The sequence below is a fragment of the Erpetoichthys calabaricus genome, chromosome 1, assembly GCF_900747795.2.
Source record: "Erpetoichthys calabaricus chromosome 1, fErpCal1.3, whole genome shotgun sequence".
NCBI lineage: Eukaryota > Metazoa > Chordata > Cladistia > Polypteriformes > Polypteridae > Erpetoichthys > Erpetoichthys calabaricus.
Window position 1 is genome coordinate 156,818,619 of NC_041394.2, and position 26,665 is coordinate 156,845,283.

A 26,665-nucleotide genomic window follows, 5' to 3' on the forward strand; every position below is an offset into this window, starting at 1 on the left:
CTGCCCCAAGTGGAGGAGTTCAAGTATCTCGGGGTCTTGTTCACGAGTGAGGGAAGAATGGAGCGTGAGATCGACAGGCAGATCGGTGCGGCATCCGCAGTAATGCGGACGCTGCATCGGTTTGTCGTGGTGAAAAAGGAGCTGAGCCACAAGGCGAAGCTCTCAATTTACCAGTCGATTTATGTTCCTACCCTCACCTATGGTCATGAGCTATGGGTAGTGACCGAAAGAACGAGATCACGAATACAAGCGGCTGAAATGAGTTTCCTCCGAAGGGTGTCTGGGCTTTCCCTTAAAGATAGGGTGAGAAGCTCAGTCATCCGGGAGGGGCTCAGAGTAGAGCCGCTGCTCCTCCGCATCGAGAGGAGTCAGATGAGGTGGCTCGGGCATCTGATCAGGATGCCTCCTGGACGCCTCCCTGGTGAGGTGTTCCGGGCACGTCTAACCGGGAGGAGGCCCCGGGGAAGACCCAAGACACGTTGGAGGGACTATGTCTCTCGACTGGCCTGGGAACGCCTTGGGATTCTCCCGGAAGAGCTAGAAGAAGTGGCCGGGGAGAGGGAAGTCTGGGCATCTCTGCTCAAGCTGCTGCCCCCGCGACCCGACCTCGGATAAGCGGGAGACAATGGATGGATGGATGGATGGATGGATGCAAAAATCATTGTAAGTTTTGTGGAATTATAGATAAGTTCCGGAGACCAAATAATTACATAGATATCTCTTTGTTTTGGCAGTTTACTGCTGCTGTTGCTTGGCTAATGTGTCGATTCCTGGAATTGGAGTTTCCGTGCCTGAGTTTCGACCTTTCTTCTATATCAATGTGGCTGACATTGAAGCATTAGAGACTGAGGTCTCATATGTTGCTTGTGAGTATGGTGTTTAATAAGACTGCTTGGTAAATCCACATTCAGTAATGTAATTGCTTATCGAGATAAAGTACTTATAGGTGATATCTTCTTTTCACATGCTTATCCCAGGTACGACAGAAAAAATTTTCGAAGAAAAGAAAGACCTCTATGATATTTATGTGGACAATCAAAATGTAAAAACACATCATGACAACTTGCAGCCTCTTCTGAGAATAAACACTGCTGACAGAGACAAGTACCGCAAACTCAGCGAACAGAGGTAATAATGCAGCAAATGTTGGTTTCAGGCATTTTTGTAATCATTTAAAAGACTTGGATTTGAGACTTTGGTGCAGAAGGAAATGTTCTATTTTTTTAATTGCAGTTAAGTAGGTGTTCCCCAGCAGGATATTTTAGAGTCATGATGAGAGGCAAAAGAGAAAAAGCACAGCAGTCTTTGACACTTCGGTTTAATTTCAGAAATGAGTGAGATAAATCCACTGATGCTAATGCTTGTCAAGTCAAGTGTCTTTATTGGCATACCATCCATACACGGTACTGCAACATACAGTGGCACAAAATAACATTAACCAGGACTGCGGTGCAAAATTTACATCAATAAAGGAAGTGCAAGTCGAGCAATGATCTATACTTGATAAAGCAGTACCATGAAATAAATAGAAAAATAAATAAATATATATATATAAATGGTAAATGAGTAGATAGTAATACATTAGATAGTAATCCATTAAATACATAATAACAATTTAATAAATAGTATTAATCTCTGTATATATAAAATCCAATGTCTGTGTGTCTGTATGTCTGTCCACTTTTCAGGAGAGAACTACTTAACGGATTTAGATCTGTTTTTTTTCTATGATTTGCTTGAATATTCCGGTTGATTTTGCAACTTCTCTCATAGCATTAAGTGTCATAGTTCGCTTGCAGGAGCAATTTATTCGTGTTAATCCAAGACACAGGCTGCAGGCCAAGGGGAGAGGAAAGCGTGATGTCAGGAGTGGCGAGCTGGGTTGGGGCCGTCCTCACTCACACACCAGCCTCTGTTCGAATCGCTCTACCTCTGGCCATATTTTGGAGCGGTCCTTGTTTCCGCTTAGCTAGCGATACCTGTTTGTTTATTGATTTTTAAAGTTTGTCCCATTTCACTACTACGCAGGTGGAGCCACAGGGGACAGCTAGTAAATAATAAATACAACAGATGTAACAAATGAATCATATATAAACAAGTTACTAGTTGCAGATCTGAGGGCAGGTGTACAGCACAGAGTTCAGAGTCCAGACAGCTAAGGGGTAGGAGCTGCTGCAGAATCTGTCAGAACTGGTTTGGATACTCCGGTACCTTCTGGCAGATGGAAGTAGGACAAAGAGATTGTGGGAGAGTGGGAGTGATCCTTCCAAATTCTATAGGCTTTACAATACAATACAATAGTTTATTTTTGTATAGCCCAAAATCACACAGGAAGTGCTGCAATGGGCTTTAACAGGCCCTGCCTCTTGACAGCCCCCCAGCCTTGACTCTCTAAGAAGACAAGGAAAAACTCCCAAAAAAAAACCTTGTAGGGAAAAACGGAAGAAACCTTGGGAAAAGCAGTTCAAAGAAAGACCCCTTTCCAGGTAGGCTGGGTGTGCAGTGGGTGTCAAAAGAAGGGGGTTAATACAATACAATACACAGAACAAATCCTCAATACAGTATAAAATAAAAAAAATTTTAGAAGTAAAAAAAAAAAAAAAAAAAATTTTAGAATAAAGATTTTTACAGATGCAATACTTGATAAAGATGTGTTTAAAGGAGGGCAAAGAGAGCCCAATCATCTTTTCTGTTGTGTGTGCTATCCGTTGTAGGATCTTTTGGTCAGATTTGAATTTTTTTTTTTTATTAAATGTTGATAAAAAATTTCTTTTGTTTTTTGAATTTATTTATTTATTATATAGACAAAGAGCCCGTTTTGACAACGTAAGATGAAATGGGCACGAGTTTGTGTCAGCAGTGTATGAAGAACAAATGATAAGTAACGAAGAAGTTGTTTTGTAATGATTGTAGTCTGCTTTACTCATTACTGTACAGGCTTGTACTGTTAGTTGATAAATTTTCCAGGCCTATAGTATAATATTGAATGATGAATGTTCCAGTACAATATGGAATAGTAATAAGTATAAGCACCACAAACCTGATATAGGTGTATTGAATGAATGCGTAATTGAATCAGAATGCGTAATTAGGCCTTGAGCTGTAGTCGAAATCGCCTTTCAGGCCTCTAGAGCTTTAATCGAAGTCGCCTTTCTCTTTGAATTTTTGCGGCCGTAAATCCGCCGCCTGCTGCGATGTTGGGGTTGGATGTCGGTCTCTTAAAATTTTTTGGGCAGCTGCGCAGAAGGCGACTGCGCATTTGGCTTCGGACGTGCGCAGAAGGCGACTGCGCATTCGGCTTCGGATGGACGTGAGTGAGTGAGTGAGGAGACAGGCGAATTATGTATTAAGATGTGTTTACCATTTGGAAGTGGTTAACACGACTGCCTCACAGTTCCCGCATCCTGAGTTTAAATTCTCTGCCTGACCATTCTCTGTGTGGAGTTTGCAACTTCTTTCCATGTATCTGTGTAGATTTTCCTTTGGGTACAACAATTTTCTTCACCCATTGCCAATGATACAGTAAGTTTGTTAAATTGTCAATTCTTTGTTATCCCCATATGTGTAAGTGTGTGCTTGTGCATGAATTGTCTCTGCAATATTTTTTTTTTTCTACATTTTCTTGGGGAGCTTTTTCTTGTATTCTTAGAGAGTCAAGGCTGGGGGAAGAAATTACTGTCAAAAAAACAAGACCTGTTAAACCCATTGAAGCATTCCTTGTGTGATTTTGGGCTATACAAGAAATAAATTGTTGTTCTTGCTGCAGTAGACTGGTGTTTTGTCCAGCTTTCACCCACCGCTTTTGTGATAGTTCCTTCACATTTTAGTTAATCAGATTTGAGAATTTTATGTTATGTTTATAGTTTGATTATATTAGCCAAGAACAAAATGACCTTTAGAGTTAATCTTTATGATGGATTCATGAAAGGTCACATGTTACAGTAAAACAGTGTAATTTTGGGCTACTTTCTGATGTTCTATTATCTCCAAGTGCCCTTCTCAGGGATGTTGGTTTTTTTCCTTCTCATGAGTACTTCTTTTGTAAAGTAAAGACATCCCATTTTGATCTCTCCCTTTGCTTTAATACAATAAGCAAGAGTCAGGATTTTCCATGTCTTTATTCTACATTAGAAATAATTGTTGCATTTAAGTAATTATGTACTTTTCACCCATAATCTTTTAAAATATTTTAAAATCACTTCACATAACATACTCAAACCCATGTAATCCAGTTCAGGCTTGGTGGGGGTCAGAGCCTTTCCCAACAACACTGGGCACAAAGAAGGAATTAGCCCTGGACAGGACACCAGTCTATTGTAAGGTCTATTTAAGCACACATTCACACTCAAGACACTCATAGGGCCGATGTGGAATTATTGATTAATCTCCTCATTGTGGATGCAAGAGGAAAACAGATATGGGCAGAAGGTCTAGCCTCAACATGGACAATGATTGGCATGGCATATAAACTCTGAATGTTGGGTCCTTGATACTACCCAGTGCACCATTTTGCCACTGTAAATCATTTAAACACAAGTTAATTATTTACTGACTTAATAACATGATTGGACATATAAAATACAATTGATCACTCATGCTAGAATGTCAAATGAATGAATAATGTCACAATAAAGCCAATTTAGAGGTAAAATAGATAAGGTGTCTCTTTACTTAAACATTATGTGAGCTAATTGATGTTGTAATTTTTGTCCAAAGGACCACCAAAAATGTGATTAGCCATCAAAAATTTAATAACGTAAGAAATTAAGAAAATATCCAAATTCCAATTCCAAAGATTCAAAAGTCCAAAAATTTAAGCTTGACTTGTAACTCCACAGGCCAGCTTTGGCCTTCATAAGACTAAAGTGGTATAAGCTTCAAAAATAAACTTAAATGTCCCAAATATCAAAAGTGCCTCTCAGAGAAAGGGAACTGCAACAACCTTTGCTTGAAGAAACAAACTGAACAAGGGATCTTTAAAAATAAATACATATTTATTAGAAAAGCAAAATGTGCCACAAAGACTTAAAAAGAGCTGCCTAAAAAAAGGCAATCCACAACAAACAAGTTCCAGCACGCAATGTGTAAGAACAAAACCGTGACAGAGCAAAAAATAATCAAACAATCCAGAGAATCCAACAACAAACACAGTACTTACAATAACTGCAGTAGAACTTCAATGTGCCATGTCTGAGTTCTCCTGTGGCTTTGACCTAAATAGCCAGAGGAAGGGCTCATATGTGGTGATGTCAGGATGGCCCTGCCTCTTGGGGCACCACCAACAAGGAACAGAGAGCATATGTAAACTTAATGACACAGTAAATAGTTAACCAATAATAAAAGAAAACTGACAGAAAAAACATACAAATATGAAAAAATGATTAATGCAACAAAATAACAGTAAAACATCTAAATATACATTAACAAATAGTATTTTACACACTCCATTATGACTTTTGCAAAAGTCTCATATAAAAAGAGTCTGAGATGATTTTCAGATGCACACCACTGGTGTTAACGCCCAGTCTTCAACGCAGTCGTTCCAAGTACATCTCGCCACAGCCCACATAATAGGATAGGGCCGAATATCGTTGTTGCACAATCCTAGTCTCCATTATTTGCAGAGCTAAAGCTGACATATTCAGACTCTGTCCTCCAGCAGCCGAGCAGAACATGGTGCAGGGCAGGATGTTGGAGATGCTTATTTCCTGTCTTGGTTTCTTCCACAGGTGATGCTTCTCAGTTTGGACACTCTTCTAATGGCAGCCTGCCACACTAGGTGGAGCTGATCTCTGGACTGTAGTGAGGTGTACTTGTGTGTTCATGTGAGCTGGTTCAGTCACCCTGTCACATGTGTTGCTTATATAGCTTCTCCTATGCATTACGAGTTCAAAGCAGATTGTGAAATTAGTAGAAATGAGCAAAAAAAAAAAAAATCCTTTCCTTTAAGTGTGAAGCCAAAAGTGCTAAAGTCTAGTTAAATTGCATTATTGAACATTATTAATGTTTGTTTTGGTGAATAATCTTACTTTTAAACTAATTCTGTCACTTTTCATGTAGTTCAATGTTATTTGAACAAAAATGCGGGTCATTGCAATTAGATGTCTGTGTTACGAATATTTACTATATGAAGGGGTTTTCAGGAAAAAACGACATTGTAAAGCAAGTAAAGTCTGTACATCTCCCCTATTAGTGACTACCCCTCGAATTAAGATGTAAACATTAGGATATCTGGTCTTGCTGGATGTCACAACTTCAAGGTGCAGTTAATTTGTCCACACTTTAGGGCTTGTTATACAAATCACACACAAAAAGAAGATATTCTGAATTATTTTACGTTTGTAAAAACTTCTCCTTGACACTATATAAAACAGAGGTTGGCATGGTGGTGCAGGGGGTAGTGCTGGTGCCTTACAACAAATAGACTGGGGTTAAGCCCAAGGTGTTACCTTCGTACAGTTGGCATGTTCTCCCCGTGTTCACATAGTTTTCTCTGGGTGCTCCACTTTCCCCCCATAGTCCAAAGACATGCAGGTTAGCCAGACTGGCAATCCTGAATTGTCCATTGATGTGCGTGTGTTCATCCTTCTTTTACTTAAGTATAGCTGTTCACTAGTTTATAAAACACTGTAACAAAGCCAAGGTCCTTATTGTAAAAAACAAATTAATAAATACAAAGACAAAGAACAAAACTCTAAAATGTGGCCAAAGCTGAAGGTGAAAAGACTGCTAGAAAGTCAAAATTCAAAAGGGAATAGAGGGAAACGGTAGAAGAACCTGATTAATTTTGCAGTGGCAGACAGAATCTATGTAGTTAATGCCCCAGGGGCCTATAATCTAAATAAATACTGTATCTTGCCACTCATCCATCAAGGAATAGTAATACATATAACATCATAATTAACACAACTAAATTAAATGGTCAAAAAAGAAGCAAAAGAAGAAAATTAGCAATTACAAAAAAAAAAAATAACCGAAACAACACTAAAGCAGAACTTTAAAAAAACAGGACTGCAAGGTGAGACCCAAGGGAAACCTTAAAAATTAATTTACTCACAATTGTTTTAGCCAGTTATTATAGTTAAAAATGATTTTCGAAAACTGTGTTTGTACTAATTTAAGATAGCTAGAGTCTGTAATGAACATATGGCATCTTATTGATTTTCTTCTTTAAAAGGGTCAGTAAGTATTGCAAGCTTTTAATTTCAAGATGCAGTTATGTGGCTTTAAAGTGCACATGATTAAAGTAGTTTAGTAAAAAGCTGTATGACGTACTGACAAGTAAATCTTATTACCATTGCCATTATTGTGTCCCCAGGGAGCCAAACTGTCAGCTTTGAACTTCTCATTATAGTACTAAAGCAGTAGTACAGCAGCCTGGCAGAAAACATTTCCCCAGAGCCTTCACAACAATAAGGACAGCGAGTTAGAAAATGTATGCATGGTGTAACATTCAGGTGCACTTGGGGAGTTAGTTAACTGAAGGCATTACATTTTACAACAAAAAAACTGTAGTCACTTCATCAAAGAGTCAGTTATAATATTTTTGTTTGTTAAATATTTCGCCATGTACAAAAATAACAGTGATAATGGAATGCAATCACATTCAATACATATTTTAACAGTAATTTAAATGTCATGTACTAGAAATGTAGCCCAAAAAGGCTTGTGGTGGCTCAGTAGCTTTTATAGACAGTAGATTCCATTCAAGTGATGTAAAGAAGGCATAGTTTGTATTATTAACCATAACCGGCTAGATTCTGTTCCCAATGTAATTTGCCAGCATGCCAGAGCTGAGTATATTCGGTGACGTACATTTGTTGAACACTGCAACCGGCTATAGTTGGTTTTCAGTGCAATTTGCCAGCACGCCGGAGCTGATCAGTCAGTGTCGTACATTTGTTGAGCAGCCAGCTCATGACCACTGCCACCCCCTAGCGAATCAGCATCACTGTCCCTAAGATTGAGCCGCTGCACTCGACTAGCCTCCAAGCATCAGTGTTGGCCTCTGTGTGCTTGCGTGCAGCCAGTTCAAGTGCAGTTGTCTCAGTGATTTACTGAATTTCATTAGTGCCATTAGTTGCACCTTGTACGTATAATACTAGATTGTTGCAGTAGTTTATTTTATAGTTTTTACAGTTCATTGGCAGTGTTTAAAATTATCTGTGTTGCAGTAATTGTGATGCTCTTTGCATGAAAAAAATGTATTCCATTAAAGTTTCACTTTTTCTTGGTGAATTGTAGGGATGGGAATTGATAAGATTTTCACGATTCCGATTCCATTTTCGATTCTGTTTAACAATTCGATTCTTTATCGATTCTACTATCGATTCTTATTTTTAAAAAAGGAGAACACACAGGTCGATTAGCTTAGAACTTTGTTTTATATCTTATCTTTGAACAAGATAGAAATTTAGGAGTAGCATGACCTTACAAACCCAACAGTGAGATCTTAAGAGATCCACAGCCTACGGCTCCTCGATGGGGTGCCACGGGGTCCCCAGAAAAAAATGTGTAAATGTAAAATAATAATAAAATAAATATTCTTCTGTAGCAATAACAAAGTATAACATAAATTATTCTGTGGCAATTACACAAGAATGTCCAGTAACATTTACACTCTCCTTTTTAAAAGTATATATGAGCTGAGCACTCAAAAATAAAACTACATCAGCCAGCAACAAATACAATCAACTCAAGTCCAATGGAACTGGGCACAGTGCAATTCTGCAACCATCAACTATTTTGATAGCTACATCCATGTTGGCTGCATTATCAACAGTGGTTGCCACAACCTTGTCTTTGATACCATACTCCTCCAAGATCTCATCAGTCTCCTCTGCTACAGCTGTCCCTGTCTGTGCGTGGTACACTGGTTTGGTTTTGAGGACTTTTTCTTGAGCCTGGCCATTCCTGACATAATGCAGCGTTACTGTGAGGTAATGATCTTGACTAAAACTTGCCCATCCATCTGCAGTGACGGCTGCCTTCAACACATATTTCAGCTCAGAAATGGAAACGGATGAAACATCTGGTAAGAGGAGAACACGCAAATTTGACATTCCCTGACTTAGCCTACAATTAAACACATTCACTTACCGAAAATCGGGGGCATCTACTGTGGCAAATGGGTGCAAGCCTTTTACCATAAACTGCGGTGACATTCGTCTATCCTGGCCTGTGTCATTTTACTTTTCCCCGCCTCTGTGAAAGGAGAAGCTACCGGTAGACTGCAGCGAGAACTGCCAGCATCTGAGACAGCCAGACTCTGTCTGTCTCTCTCGTCATGGTCATCTAAATGCAATGCACAGTAATAGCAGGTTTTTGCAATAAGGCAAATCGCGCTAACATAATATGCAATGTTAGTTGATTAGTTACCTGCCGTATTAACTGGAGAGGACCTGCAAACGTTACCGCTGCTGCTGGGTTGAGATTCACTAGTCCGGAGCAGATCAAAAACACAACATTCATTTAAGGTTATCGCGTGTTTTGTGTGCAAATGCTTTTGCATATTCGTAGTGTTTCCTCCCTTTGATGAAATATCTACTTTGCAAGTATTGCAAGTTGCCCTGTTGTCATCCTTTCTCGTAAAGTATAACCAAACTTTGAAGCATTTGTGCCGCTTAGGCGCCATGTTTCCTGCTGGGTAAATGACGCTACGCAACGCGGTGACGTCATTCGAGGCGACTGGAATCGATAGGGGAATCGTTTGCAAAAATGGCAAACAATTCCAAGGAATTGAAACAGTGGGAACCGGTTCTCAACAAGAACCGGTTTTCGATTCCCATCCCTAGTGAATTGTGACATTTCCTTAAAAAGTGCAGTAAAAAGGTATTTGGCGTCCAGGGGTGCATTAACCCTCCAAGTATGTGGAAGTTTAAGGGTTAATTATTGGTTATGGAGAGTCTTTAGCAAATTGTGTAGTGTCAGAGAAATACCGAATCTTTATAATATGCACTGTAAATAATGTAGTAAGGTTTTAGTGTAATTTAAATACTCAGCACATATTTGCTTATTGTGTCTTTCCAGAGCAATGCTTACAGAATTCCTTTTACTTTATATCAATTGCTACACAAGTGACTATTTTTTTGCCTTTATGGTTAACTCGCTTCAAGCAGCAGGAGAAGTGAGTGGGTGTATCAGAGGTGCGACATGACCACACACCTCTCCCTGGGGTTCCGTGTTATAGTCCTGAGCAGCCAAAATTCTACAAATTTGGTCAACTCGGAGTTGCTTCATGTGGACAGACAAACTTACAGATAGACATGATGATCGCAGTTGGTGCTTATTGCATTGTATGGAAACACACCTAAAAAGTACAATACAACATATTGAATGACAGCATGATGTTTTCAGGGTGTAAAAAAACTGATATTTCTGAAATTCAGATTGAATGAAATGCTGTGCATCTCTTTTAATGTTTGAAATATAATTTTGTACAACAAGTAGTATATGTAGTATATTGTACAAGAAGTAGTATATATTTTATCCTGTGTGGTTTCTTAGTTTTTTTTTTTTTCTTCTGTTATTACCATTAGGGCTGGGGTATCAAGTTGCATAGGGTAATTGAAAGAGGGTTAAATTATCTTTAACAATGATAGAATGACAGATATAGTTATGAACAGCAGTGACCAAGTATTTGCATATTTGGATTTGCCAAGAAGCTGCAATTGGGGCAGTGCAGCAAAGGACTAAGAGCAGGTGATAAGCTTGTCCAAGGACATTTTGAATGGAGTGTCTGAGAGCGTAGACTGTTACATGTTTATCATAGCATTTATCGCAGAAGTGTTTCTTGTGCGTCTAGTAATGTTCCTTTCAAGAGATGACAGATATAAATTGTTTTTCATGTGGTATTTTTTTAATGCCTCTAGGCAGGTGCTGCTGTATTCACAGGAGGTTGATGGAGACTGCAATGGTAGTGAAGAAGATCTTTTTATTCTGTAAGTGACCCACTTTGACAATTTTGTTTTTATGTTCATATTTGTTGCTTGAAAATTTTTAGCTGTTATTATAGAGACATGAAAAAAATGAAGTACTAAAAAAGTCTGCCAGAAAAATCAGCTGGTAGGGATGAATTAATATGTATAAAGAATAAAAGGAAGTACAGCTCAATGGAAAAACAAATGCACTATAGATAACTTGAGAGTTAGCTGAAAGCAAAGTGCTAACCTCAAGGCATAACAGAAACAAGGTAAAGTTCATTTAAGCCTTGTGTTAAAGATGACACAAAAAATATCAGAATTGTTTTCAAACACTATAAGACTGCTGAGGATAAAGATGATGTCTTCTAAGGAGATGAGAAGACACCCAGGAGTTTATTAAAGCAAAGAAGTGGAAAATTCTTGAATGGCCAAGTCAGTCACCTGATCTTAACCCAATTGAGCATGCATTTCACTTGTTGAAGACTAAACTTAGGACAGAAAGACCCACAAACAAACAGCAACTGAAAGCCGCTGCAGTAAAGGCCTGGCAGAGCATTAAAAAGGAGGAAACCTAGCATCTGGTGATGTCCATGAGTTCAAGACTTCAGGCTGTCATTGCCAGCAAAGGGTTTTCAATCAAGTATTAGAAATGAACATTTTATTTCCAGTTATTTAATTTGTCCAATTACTTTTGAGCCCCTGAAATGAAGGGATTGTGTTCAAAAAATGCTTTACTTGCCTCACATTTTTATGCAATCGTTTTGTTCACCCCACTGAATTAAAGCTGAAAGTCTGCACTTCAACTGCATCTGAGTTGTTTCATTTAAAATTCATTGTGGTAATGTACAGAACCAAAATTAGAAAAAAAGTTGTCTCTGTCCAAATATTTATGGACCTAACTATATATATATATATATATATATATATATATATATATATATATATATATATATATATACAGTAATCCCTCCTCCATCGCGGGGGTTGCGTTCCAGAGCCACCCGCGAAGTAGAAACCATATGTTTATATGTTTATTTTTATATTGTCATGCTTGGGTCACAGATTTGCGCAGAAACACATGAGGTTGTAGAGAGACAGGAACTTTATTCAAACACTGCAAACAAACATTTGTCTCTTTTTCAAAAGTTTAAACTGTGCTCCATGACAAGACAGAGATGACAGTTCCGTCTCACAATTAAAAGAATGCAAACATATCTTCCTCTTCAAAGGAGTGCGTGTCAGGAGCAGTGACTGTCAGAGAGATAGCAACAACAACAACAACAACATTTATTTATATAGCACATTTTCATACAAAAAGTAGCTCAAAGTGCTTTACATAATGAAGAGAAGAAAAATAAAAGACAAAATAAGAAATTAAAATACATTAATTACAACATTAATTAACATAGAAAGGAGTAAGGTCCGATGGCCAGGGTGGACAGAAAAAACAAAAAAAAAACTCCAGAAGGCTGGAGAAAAAAATAAAATCTGTAGGGGTTCCAGGCCACGAGACTGCCCAGTCCCCTTAGGGCATTCTACCTAACATAAATGAAATAGTCCTCTTTGTAGTTCGGGTTTACAAACTAGCAAACAAATCAATAGGGCTGTTTGGCTTTTAAGTATGCGAAGCACCGCCGGTACAAAGCTGTTGAAGGCGGCAGCTCGCACCCCCTCCGTCAGGAGCAGACAAAGAGAGAGAGAGAGACAGAGTTTGTTTTTCAATCAAAAATCAATACGTGCCCTTCGAGCTTTTAAGTATGCGAAGCACCGTGCAGCATGTCGTTTCAGGAAGCAGCTGCACAAAAGATAGCAACGTGAAGATAATCTTTCAGCATTTTTAGACGAGCGTCCGTATCGTCTAGGTGTGCCCCCCTGCTCAATCCCCCTACGTCAGGATCAGAGAAAGTCAGCGCAAGAGAAAGAGAAAAGTAAGCTGGGTAGCTTCTCAGCCATCTGCCAATAGCGTCCCTTGTATGAAATCAACTGGGCAAACCAACTGAGGAAGCATGTACCAGAAATTAAAAGACCCATTGTCCTCAGAAACCCGCGAAGCAGCGAACAATCCGCGATATATATTTAAATATGCTTACATATAAAATCCGCGATGGAGTGAAGCCGCGAAAGTCGAAGCGCGATATAGCGAGGGATTACTGTATATATATATATATATATATATATATACAGTATATATACTGTATATACAGTATATAATACATACATACATACGTATATATATACACACACAGTATGGTTTGATCACACATCAAAGAAAAAAAGAAAAAACTTCTGACATAACAATCACAGTGGCACATTATGCAGACGTATGAAGAATGAATTAAGAAAATCATTCAAATGAAAAACTTTTTGGAATTGATGATAAGACATTGGATATTTTAGAAGCTTTGACGCCAGGAAAATGTAAAGGTAGGAGAAGGTGCTGAACCCCAGCACAGCTCATAAAGGAATAAGGAAAGGAATTCAGAGAGAGCTGATAGAGTTGTATGAAGTATGCAAACAGATTGGCTAGTCAAAAACAAAGAATCTTGAAAAGAGAGTAAATATGTTGAGTATTGAGTGCGAATTCCCATACTGTACATTTTTGATCATTCTCAAGCTACTGCCCATAGTATTAGACAACAACAACAACAACATTTATTTATATAGCACATTTTTATACACATAATGTAGCTCAAAGTGCTTTACATGATGAAGAAAATAAAAATAAAAGACAAAGTAAGAAAAATAAGACAACATTAATTAACATAGAGTAAGAGTAAGGTCCGATGGCCGGGGGGACAGAAATAACAAAAAAAACTCCAGATAGCTGGAGAGAAAAAAATAAAATCTGTAGGGGTTCCAGACCATGAGACCGCCCAGCCCCCTCTGGGCATTCTACCTAACAAAAATGAAATAGTCCTCTTTGTATTTAGGGTTCCTACTGGAAGGACTTGATGATGATGGTCATGCAGACTTCTGGCTTTTAATCCATCAATGTAGGAACATCATGATGCTTTGATTAGGTGGTGGTGGCGCAGGTCACAACCACAAAAAAACGGGAAAAGAAACAGAAGAGAAAGTAGGGGTTAGTACAGATTTTAGAGCCACAATGAATAGTTATTATAATGACTTGAATATACAGAGTATCAGGATTAAATTAAAGTGAAGTTATGAGAAGGCCATGTTAAAGTAATGTGTTTTCAGCAGTTTTTTAAAATGCTCCACTGCATTAGCCTGGCGAATTCCTATTGGCAGGCTATTCCAGATTTTAGGTGGATAACAGCAGAAGGCCGCCTCACCACTTCTTTTAAGTTTTGCTCTTGGAATTCTAAGCAGACACTCATTTGAGGATCTACTGTAAGGTTACGATTTGGAATATAGGGTGTCAGACATTCCGATATATGGAGCGAGATTATTTAAGGCTTTATAAACCATAAGCAGTATTTTAAAGTCAATTCTGAATGACACAGGTAACCAGTGTAGTAAAATCAAAACTGGAGAAATGTGCTCAGATTTTCTTTTCCTAGTTAGGACTCTGGCAGCTGCATTCTGCACTCATTGCAAACGATTTATGTCTTTTTTGGGTAGTCCTGAGAGGAGTGCGTTACAGGAATCTAGTCGACTGAAAACAAAAGCGTGAACTAATTTCTCAACATCTTTCAATGATATAAGAGGTCTAACTTTTGGTATTTTTCTTAAGTGAAAAAAACTGTCCTAGTGATCAGATGAATATGTGATTTAAAATTCAGGTTACAGTCAACAGTTACCCCTAAGTGTTTTACCTCCATCTTGACTTTTAATCCTAATGCATCGAGTTTATTTCTAATAACCTCATTGTATCCATTATTGCCAATCACTAAAATTTCAGTTTTATCTTTATTTAGCTTGAGAAAATTACTATTCATCCATTCAGAAATACAGGTAAGACATTGTGTTAGTGAATCAAGGGAATCAGGGTCATCAGGTGCTATTGATAAATACAGCTGTGTGTCATCAGCATAGCTGTGGTAGCTCACGTTGTGCCCCGAGATAATCTGACCTAACAGTAGCATGTAGATTGAGAAAAGCAGCGGACCCAGGATAGAGCCTTGTGGAACACCATATAGGATATCGTGTGTCTTTGAGTTGTAATTACCACAACTAACGAAGAATTTTTTCCCTGCCAGGTAGGATTCAAACCAATTTAAGACACTGCCAGAGAGGCCCAACCATTGACTAAGGTTATAAGAGAAAGAAGCTTTATACGTGGAATGCAATTCTGTCAGAAAAGCTGTAGAACAACAGGTACAATAGCTGTAGTTTACTGAGAGATGCCTAAGAGTTTGTTTATGATTTTTGTATTTTTAGGAGGCATTGGACCAGTGAAACAGAATACGTTTTTTGAAATAGTAAAGACAGTAGACAAGAATTAGAGAGATTGAAGATATAATTAAAAGAGCATTGTTTCAGTCTAGAAGGAAGTGCAAAAATCATTGCAACATCTATGACAATATACAATAGAAAAGAGTCAATTCAGGCTTTGATTGCAGTGCCTACAGCAGGGGTGTCAAATTTGGCATTCCGAGCTCCAGGTGTTTCTTCCAGCCTCTTTCTCATTTAGTAACCAATTACAGCTTCTTATCAAATATGCTTCTTTTTCCTTCATTTTTAAGTTCTGAATCCTTAATTGTTTATTTTTATGCTTAAACAGCAGACCAACAATAACGGGATTCAAAGCTACCCCAGGCATGCCCAGCTAAATTAATCCCATTTGCACCTTTTTGTCCATCATATCTGTTTCTAAAAATAAAGAAAATAGTGAATGTCAGGAATATTGATCAGTTCTGGTTCACAAAGCATTTTGTTGGCACTATCAAAATTAAGACAATTAACTTTTAGAAATGTCTGGTGTGGCAGAATGTGAGTATTAATGAGAGATCAAATTAAAAAACAGATTTCATTAACAGCAGGGATATTTTTCAAGTTAAGAAAATGGCTGTAGTGAAAATGGTGGCCTCTCCAGGAAACAGGTTTAAAACCCTTCAGTTAGTTGGTTAAGGAAAAATAACAATTAACTCTAAAAAGCAAGTCAGTTAGAATTAAGGCAAAATAAATATGTTCCATTAACAGTAGTAACTGGCTCCTAATTCAGGGAGATCCTGGAATAAGAAAACTGCAGCTACTGTGGCCCTACAGGATCTGAATTTGACACTCCTGACCTTTAGATATATTTATAAACATAAACATTAAAAAATACATAGTGAAGTAACATTCCAGTCTTTCTGTAGCCAATTCCTTATAGAGGCAAATAGTGAAGAGTTTGGAGTGATCAAATCTATTAATGCAGAATGAAGAGAAAAAAAGTTTGATATAATACAAGTCAATAATAACCAATGCTCTCCAACAACAAATTGTGTGAAAAAGAAAAGGAAAATTTCAAGTTACTCATGTCACATAATCCTATTGTCATTGATCCAGTCATATGCTCAAGGCATGCTTTTTGCTAAAATATACACTTCTGGAATTATGGGGGCACATCATAAACATTAAACCTCATGGGATTGACTTTTTGAATTGAAGACAGGACTTTTGACTAACAAATGAGGGGGAAAGGCTGGTCTTCATTTCAAAAAGTGATGTAATTGGGGGTGGAAATGAAATATTGACTTTGCAATATTTGACTTTAGTTCATTCAATGAGAAAATTAATAAATGCAATTTTCATCTGTAGAAAAAGTAAGTACATCCTTGGCTCTAATAACTGCTTTTGCCCTCTTTTCTCTCACATTGACAGGGGAAAAGTTTGTTTTTCCACTCCTACATCCAGAATTCTTTCCACAGTGCAATGTTTGACTGATGTTTTGCATGCCCAGCCTGTTTTGAATCCCTCTGCAGTATCTTAGATATGACTGTTGATGAGATTCAAATCCAGGCTTTGACTTGGCCTGTGCATTTCTCTTCTTTTTCTTCAGCCATTCCTTGGTGGATTTACTGGCATGTTTTAGGTTAAGCGTCATGTTGCAAGATCCACTTTCAGTTGAGCTTCAATCTTTTGATAGATGATCTTACATTATCCTTTGACACAATGAAGAATTCATTGTGGATTCTATGATGGTGAGCTGCCCAGGATCTGATGCAGCAAAATAATGCCAAACCATAACATTTCTGCCATCAGGCTTTACTGTTGGCATCAAGTTTTTCTGATCAAATGCTATCTTTGGTTTACATTCATGGGCAAACTTTAGCCCTGATATTCTTTCTGGGCAGCAGACGTTTCCTCCTGACACACCTTCCAACATAGACCTGATTTGTGCAGCCTCTTTCTAATTGTAAACTTGAGCATCTTGAAAACAAGTGGCAAGAGCTACCTGTAGGTCCCACGATGACATTCTGGGGTTACTAAAGATTTCTTTCAGCATCTTGGATTCTTTCTTGGCTTGAACTTTGTAGAGAGGGGTGAATGATCACTCAGTCAATTATCAGTTTTACCTTCAGCAGTCCTGGTAACTAATTAAAACAATCAACAAGACAGTAGCCCTACTCCCCCCCCCCACCCCAACCTTAAATGAAGTATTTACTTTGCAGCCAGAGCAACAGAAGTATGAAGAGGTCTGTACAATCTATGAGGTCAACATTAAGACTTTCACTTTCTCTGTTGTAGTCTGGATGTGGCCATAGACACACTTTCACAAATATTCCAGACACACTTGTTGAAAGAAACAAAATACTACAATTTATTTATAACCTATGGATAAAAGAAGATAGATATATGCAAGTATATATAAATAGATATAAAGAAAAAAGACAATAACAACACAAAACATAAACTTACGAAAGCTTTGTTGACTTTTCTTTCCTATAGAAAAAGGCACATAACTTATGAAAGCTGTCTCCTGGCTTAGAGAGATCGTTTTGTTTCTTATAGAAAAATCAATTCATATGTTCAAGATGGATAAATTCTTTAGATGGTTATGAAGCTTTTCATGTTTGCAAGGTGGCTTTCATTTGCTCACAGCTAGTCTATGCTGGGTTATCACCTCCAACACACATACATGCACACACAACAGTTTTCTGTGCATGTGTGTGAGATGTTGCTCTGCATTTTCTTACTAGATTTGGGACGAGAAACTCTTAATAACTGAAACTTATCCTTATTAAGGTTATTACCTTTCAGTTACAGTGTCACTAATACTGTAGTGCGATACCTGGCATTATCCTATCTATTAAATTATATTTAATGGTTTTTAGAATCAAAGTAGTACTTATTGTTTGAGGTAGTCAAAGCTTTGTTCCTTTCCTGGTCGGCCTTCTCCAGACACTTGGAAGAATCTTCAGCACACCTTTTTTCTTTTGCTTTAGGAGTTTGACCCCCTCTTCACTTTGATAGTGCCTTCTGGTTGTGTTTCTCTTTGAGGTTTTTACACTACAGTGTCCCCAGTTACTAATAAAATTACGTATTCTGAGCAACTAGTGATTAGCTGGTTGCTGTTGTCAACAAGACAAACTTGTGGCCTCTTGTATACAGTGTTCGTCTGTTCGGGCACTAGCTATCTTAGCAAGGATTAGACTAATAGCACCCCTCATCCAACTCCTGTTATGATCAGTATTCCATTTTCCAGTCAGCCTCGGTTACCATTTTGGAGTAAAAGGGATTGCTCCAACTTCATTACAACCACCCTATAAGTACTGGGGTCTCTGGTATACAGCAGAAGTTATGGCCAGGTTGAGCAGTAAGCTTGATGGAAGAAGCAATGAGTTAGGGTTTTACATGGATTTTTAAAGGAAGGAATAGAGGTCTTGCCATTGGTTTATTGGGTGTACATAAGCCCATCCTTTTAGGTTCATCATTGGTGCAAAATTCTGTCCCTCAGGGTTGTCAGTCTTTGAGTTATGGGTTTTTGTTTGAACTTGGGTATCCAGCTTGTACTTCTGAGAGCTATCTCTGAGTGTTACATTGTCTGTAGTCAATCATCGTATCAGATAAGGTGCAGGGTCTACATTCTGCAGAGGTGCCCTCTCTGGCAAACTGGGACATTTTAGCTGACATTAAAAGTGTGTTTGGCCCAGGCTTTAAGACAGGATTTGTGTTCTAGCTATTGCAAAACATTGGATAATATCAGTCTGACATACAAATGGCTGGGGAAGTCTGACCTGGATTGGTTGGCAGTTGTTTGAAATCTTCTGTGCTTGTAGTTGTCCACATGACTGTCATCATCAAATTCTTCCATGAGAACCCTGAATACAATGAGGACTGATTGAGGTAATTTATGTTAGGTAGAATGCCCAGAGGGGGCTGGGTGGTCTCGTGGTCTGGAACCCCTGCAGATTTTATTTTTTTTCTCCAGCCATCTGGAGTTTTTTCTTGTTTTTTCTGTCCTCCCTGGCCATCTGACCTTACTTTTACTTTATGTTAATTAGTGTTCCCTAATTTAAATTCTTATTTATTTTGTCTTTTTTCTCTTTCTTCATCATGTAAAGCACTTTGAGCTGCATTATTTGAATGAAAATGTTCTATAGAAATAAATTTTGTTGTTGTTGTTCTGATCAGTGGAATGGTTGATTTTCAATTACTTAGAGATCCTTTTAAATCACTTCTCCGACTCTCTCTCAGGCTGTTTTGATGTAGGCATGATGATAACACATCCTTCACCAGCAAATAGCCAACCAAACTAAATGTCTAAGGCTTAAATAAGACCGGATCGATTCAACTAAGATCCTCTTTAATGATGATCTAATTATTTGCACCTGATCTGGTGTACATGTGTCTAATATAGGGTATCTGAGGTAGTGATAAAAATGTAGAGGTCCACATGCAATATTCACATTTATGTTTATTTAAATTCTACAGTGGACTGCAAAAGGTAAATGTGGAGTGATGTTTGATATATCATATTTATCTATAGGTACTGTTTAAATGAAGAGTAAATCTTGATGTCCACATATGTTTAAAAAGAAGAAAAAGATTTTCATGGGATGTACTTATATTTTTGCATTACCGTTACCCTGTATGCCCATGAGTCTTTTTTATCAAATTTTTAAAATCAAAAATAGAATGACATGAAATATAAGCATAATTATCTTTTAAAATTGAAACAAACCTGAGCCAAGTAGTAAATATTATGGGATAACCCTACAGAGAAAAGGCTTACAACAAACTGATAAAGAGCACCATTAACAGCAAACAGCATTGGGGGCTACAGCAAACCAGGATTTAAACACCTGAACAGATGTGGTCTAGCTTTCAACTGGATTGTTGGAGACATAAATATTACATGATACAGATAATTCAAGATGAATTAAATTATAAAAGGAGGACTGCCGGTTGTCCACAGTAACATGAACAGTTGATCTTCCAGTGGGAAGCAAAAATTAGTTTGGCTTTGGCAAAGGCAAGCTTAGTGATCTCTTGACTAAGTACTATTGTAGATTTTTACCATAGCATCTAAGAACAGCGAGATTTAGCAGAATACAGGACATTATTAATTTTGTTATATAGCAGGGATTTTTCAGGACTTTGCTATGTTTCTTTAATAGCAACATAATTGTATACATTGCCATAATGTCAGAAAGAACCAACAACTTTAGAAATATTTTTTTTCAAACTGTGCTTTATTTGTAGTCTTTCCTGCAAAGTTGATGGGTACTTTGTGACATTGAATATTTATTAGAGAAACAATAATAGCAGTATACATCTTTTCTGTTTGAGAATTGAATTAAAGTCACATAAGGCTAGATTCACTCATAGGAATAGGCAGACAGATACCCCAGTGAACCATAGAAGTCTGAATGTAACTGTTCTGGATTTTCAGGGTAAGCATATGTTCATAAATCTGGAAAAACTGAAGCTACATGAACTGTGCAACATGTTCCTTTTTCCTTCATTCCATAATTTGCAATTCAAAATAAAGATCTGCCAAAGTTTATGTCTGTGTGAAGTCTGCTTTAGTCTTTAGGAGAGTAACATCAAGATCATTTTGGGCTTAAAATATTGCAAATGTTGACTATTACATGTTTAAACGGTTATTGTCTGATGCATCATGTACTGTATGTCTACTTTTCTATACAATTTTAAAGTTAGTTTTACTCATCAAAAAGGACATCATTGTATTGCTGTTATTAGCCAATAAACTGAATTTAGTGCAAAAAAACTGTAGAGCATCTGTCTATTCTGTTTACTTTGGATCAGGCCAATTATTACATTAAATATAGGCAAGCCATCCTCTTCTACACTTCGCATCAAATAATAGTGTAAATTATGCTGATTTCTGATTAGATATATCTGTTTGTATTTGTTATTAAAGTATGAAAATATACAAAGTGTTTAATCTGTAATAGAACTAGAATAATAACTTGCTCTTACAAATTATACTAGAAAATATGAGACAAAGGGGAAAAAATATTAATAAGTAAAAGCTTTCCCTCTGGAGAAAACCACAGAGCTGATGCTAAACGAAGACGTGCTATACAAGTGAGAATATCTAAGGCTCCCCTCTACAAAGACAAGGGGCCTCATGTATAAACGGTGCGTATGCACAAAATGTGGCATAAGAACGTTTCCACGTTCAAATCGCGATGTATAAAACCTAAACTTGGCCACGCACATTTCCACGGTAGCTCATACCCTGGCGTACACAAGTTCTGCGCTCGGTTTTGCAGACTGGCGGCACCCAGAGTCAAAGCAGTGCTACTGTTCCTGTGTGGTTACCCTTGTGTTTTTTAGATCCACATCCCTGACGTGGCTTTATCATATACACTGAAATTAACCACATATTGTTTATTAGTTTAATGCATCTGATTGTAATTAACCTGTAATAATATAATGGTCCACAGAATGGTCAAACTATTCTAAATACCATAGCTGCTTTAGCATTGTTCCTCTCACTGCACCTTCTTCTTCTTCTTCTTCTTCTTCTTGCTCCCGTTAGGGGTTGCCACAGTGGATCATCTTTATCCATATTACACTCACTGCACCACTCAGATTATTTATGTCACTGTATCTGAGTGGGGACTCACAGCTCTACAGCAGCTGACTGGAAAGAGAATTATCGGTATACAGCATCAAGCACACACTGCCTCAGCCATGCTACCTATTTGAACTGCTCTTACACAGCAAACTCTTCAGAGCATTTCCTGTACTGACCTCGTGGTTCGGAAACAGTTTCATCCCAAGAACTCTAAACGCACTCAATCAGTCCATCAAGTGCTCCTAGTAGAACTGTTTGTACTTATAAGTACAATTAATTCATTGTAAACTTGCGATACAGTTATAATATTACACAACCTGAGACACTTTATAAAGCTTGTATTTTTACATATGATGACGATATTTTTAAGATCAAATGCAGCAAAATATGTTTATTATATTATACAGATAAAACTTTAACTTCATTTAAATAATCTACATTGTTAATAATTAAACATGTGAGGACACGGTTCACGGGTTGTTCCTGCCTCGTGCGGTATTCTTGCTGTGGCTGGCATGACACTGGAAGGACAGACGGATAGAATAATTAAACATGTACTATGAAGATATTTCAATGTTACTTAAAAGTTTTGAAGAATCGGCGTTCTAATAGATGGCTTAACATCTATTACAGAGCTGATTGTGTGGCGATTGGGTATTTGGAGAAAGAAAAGTAAGGACAGGAATTGGGGGTTAGTACATTTGAAAGAGACAGTACTGCTACAATAAAGTATTTCATCGAAGTCTGCGCATGGCACAGCAAGCATCGTGAGACAGGAACAATCACTGCGCCACCGTGTTCCCATGTTTAATAACATGCTTTAACTCCTATCATCATGGAAATGATATCACATATACATCTCTGTATTTTAATTATATATAATTCACTAAGCAGCCGACAGGGCACGCAAGACAACCATGGGATACGCCCACCAACTCACAGAGTCCCACCCACCAACTCTAACACCATGGGATACGACAACAACTCACAGAGCCATGCCCACCAACTCTAAGAGCATGGGACGAGAACGCCTGCCCACACGCCCGCCTGACTGTTACCAGCACCCCGCCCACCAACTCTAAGACCATGGGATACGACGACAACTCACAGAGCCACGCCCACCAATTCTAAGAATTCACTAAGTCCATGGCAAGCAAGACGCACGCAAAACAGAGCCCCGCCCATCAACAATTCACTAGGCAGCCGACTATGGCATACGCACGACAGAGCTACACCCGCCAACAATTCAAGCGAGAGCGAAAGCATTTGCCAAGAATGTTTTCATTAATCGAGAAAGCCACTTGTCCCTCTAAGAAGTTGGACGCCGACCGCTCTTTTGTCGCGTAACTATTTAGCAGGAGGGAGTCAATCCTCTCCATGTCCGGGCCGGGTGAGGTTTCCCGTGTTGAGTCAAATTAAGTGAAAGGCTCCACACCTGGTGGTGCCCTTCCGTCAATTCCTTTAAGTTTCAGCTTTGCAACCATACTCCCCCCGGAACCCAAAGACTTTTTCCTTTTGATTTTCCCGCACTTTCCCTTTATTTCCTGTTTGATGATATGTTGTCAAGGCAACCCCAGTAACATTTACTGGAACCCATAAAATTACATGGAATGGGTCCTTTATGTTTTAGCTGTTGCCTCCATTGCCTGTATTTCTTTCCCCACAGAGAACAAGCCTCACATATGCAAACACAGAGACGAGACACAAAGGTAACCAAACAAACTATGTGACAGTGTTACATGTGTCTTAGCTTATACTGTACTACCACACATTCTTCACACATGTGGCAGTGAAGTAATTGGAAAAAACAAATACAAATATCATGAATAATAGTTGCAGGATTAGGAATTGCTGAAAGAAATGCAAGGGAAATTTGATAGACAAAAAGTGTGGTCATTCCACTGTGTAATTTGCTATACTTCTTATTTACAACTATGGAACATGTAACAATGATAAAAGAAGTCTGTATCTTCCTACCCCGTGTCTGCGTGGGTTTCCTCCGGGCGCTCCGGTTTCCTCCCACAGTCCAATGACATGCAGGTTAGGTGGATTGGCGATTCTAAATTGGCCCTAGTGTGTGCTTGGTGTGTGGGTGTGTTTGTGTGTGTCCTGCGGTGGGTTGGCACCCTGCCCAGGATTGGTTCCCTGCCTTGTGCCCTGTGTTGGCTGGGATTGGCTCCAGCAGACCCCCGTGACCCTGTGTTCGGATTCAGCGGGTTGGAAAATGGATGGATGGATGGATGTATCTTCCTAATTTAGAATGCTGCCAGTGGAGTCCAATTTATATTAAATAAATAAATAAGTCAAGCCTTCTTACAGAGACTGTGACTCTGTCAGGGTTTCTTCCGTTTCTATTCCAGTATCACAAAGTCATCCTCATCCTCTCATTAACGTCTTGCCTTTTTTACACCATTTCAGTGTTATTTTGCCCAAAAGACAGCTTTGTACTTTTGCAGTCTGGACAAGTCTTTAAATCTCAATTCAGGGGTTAAATCAAGGCCACGTTTTCAGATCTACAAAGCATCAGAGTGCCTTTTGGTCCGTAAGACCAATGCACTTTTGAGCCCTGACTTGCTCTTAAAGGCATCAGAGCTCCCAAGCAGCTTACTGCCTGCCAGTCCTTTCTCTCTTTGGGCAGTAGGATCCCATTCCCAGGTGGTGTATTTCTTCTTCCACCTACTAGTCCTCCAGGGTACCTTACTGGCTCTAGAGGATTCTGTTGTATTTTGTGCACATCATCGTACCAGCAGTTTGCACAATGCTCTTTAAACTGCAGTGTCACTTTTTGTCATAGTACACAGTCAGATGAGGTAACATTCGCAGTTGTAAACCTACCAACTGTACAAGAAGTATTGTTCCTTATCTAAGCATCCCCTTCTGACTCAGACTGTTTCACACAAGGAATAGGCTTGTTATCTTTTGCTTCAATCAATCAATCAATCAATCAATTATAATTTATTCCAGCAAAAGCCTATCAGGAGAGCCAGCTCCACCACAGCATGATTAGTGGATACACTGGAAGCTGTTAAAAAGATGAGGATGATGGCAAAATTAAATACCATTATGAAAAAATCCCCTCCAGGAAGCACTCTTTTGGAATACTTTTAGGCTCATACCACCAAAGTGTCCTAAGAAGTGTCTTTGGGGGTCTTTTCTGCCCACTGCTATCAGGCAATTCAGTACTTCCACCTGATGTACTTGTTATGTTTATTTTTATTTATTTACTTTTTATCACTTGTTTGATTGATTTCTTTATTATTTTGCCTTTAAGTCTGTATACTTGTTTTTTTTTTCTTTTTCTGCTGCTGTATGCATCTGAATTTCCCCATGGGATTAATAAAGTTTATCTAATCTAATCAATCTAAATTATATTTTACTTAAAATTTGTTAATCTTGTCACTTATTCTCCATTTTATTTGCATTATCTTAATTTACTGCTTCTAAGTCTTGATGTTTTGCACTCTTCCTTTCAGGTTTTTTATGGAACAAAACAATCGGATCTTTCAGATGCTTTTGGAAGTGTCCTCCAGCCAGGACAAGACTCTTACTGAAGAGCACATGCGGGCAATGGGGCTGGACCCTCAGGGTGACCGCACTTTTCTTATGGATCTGCTTGAAGTATATGGAATTGATGTCATGTTGGTCATTGATAATCCCTGCTGTCCTTGAAAGCATTCCTGCTCTTCTGTTTCTCATTTTTCCATCCACTCTCTTGGATACACCAGTGGCAACAATTGATAAGCCCCCTGGAAAAAGGATATGAAAAATGGTTTTGCTACTGAAAAGAGGGAGAATAAAGAGGGTCCAAAAGCAAATATCGTCATGCTGTTTTTAGAACTTACTTTCCTAACATCAACAAAAGATTATTTCTGATTATTGCACTACTGTTGGAACGTTTTCTTCAGTTGCCGAAATGGTAACACATTGCAGATCGTTTCTTCTTTTCTTAACTTGTCCAAAGCTAAATTCATGTTGCTGTGACAGTGTTTAAATTCTCCACTCTCACTGGTAATGTTAAAAGTAATAAAATGGCACTAGATGTCTTAACAGAATGGAGAGCTGAGTTTGCTCTCAGAGGTATTTTGCTGAATGTAAGACTCTGAAGTTAAACTGGGTAGTTTCCCTAGACTGCTTCTGTGAGATTTCTTGTAGTAACTCGGTGCTGCCACATGAACGCTGCCAAAAGTGTTTCATATGTAAATAAGGAAGGATTAAGTGGGTCTGCTATTTATTTAAAAATTAAAGGAGTATATTTGGATGGACTGTAAATGTATTGATTAATGCACATTCCCAAATGTGGGATTGAAAAATGACTCTTCATTTCCTTTTTTTTAAAACCTAATTTTTTCACCGTGTGTTTTAAAAGTCTATTGATCTCGTATTGTACAGAATGTCCTCTTCCAACGATTTGTGTTTGTGCTGGAAGTAAACAAACCACACATAAGTGAAAAACCAAAAGCTAATTTCCAAATTAAAATAATTGATATTCACTGTATAATTGTACTTAAACTTAGCAGTGTTTGTAAAACTGAATTCTGGCTGAGGTCAACCAATTCCTGTTCTTTGAGACCCGATGTTATGTGGAATATGCGGCAAGCGCGGACAAGCTGCTACTCAGGAAAGGTTGTGTGCATAAGGATTGTGCACAACAGCTCATAAAGATAATGGATATTTTACTATTTTTGAGTGTTCTTAATCATCTGTGAATTTTATTTATAGTGGAAGTTATTTTTACTAAAGCTATAATGTGGGTAAATGTACATATTTAGTTAATTAAAAATGATCTGATAAATATTTACTCTTA

The 26,665-nt window shown here is 38.2% G+C and overlaps 1 protein-coding gene across 1 annotated transcript in view; it reads left to right on the forward strand.

Annotated features, from left to right (window-relative positions):
• The window catches only part of dennd11 (DENN domain containing 11), a 106,605-nt gene extending 79,940 nt beyond the window's left edge, over positions 1–26,665 (forward strand). The window contains exons 6-9 of the mRNA XM_028807912.2: positions 735–866; positions 978–1,128; positions 10,872–10,940; positions 25,335–26,665. Of these exons, the coding sequence (XP_028663745.1) occupies positions 735–866; positions 978–1,128; positions 10,872–10,940; positions 25,335–25,530 (548 nt within the window). The 3' untranslated portion in view covers positions 25,531–26,665. The remainder of the gene's footprint in view (positions 1–734; positions 867–977; positions 1,129–10,871; positions 10,941–25,334) is intronic.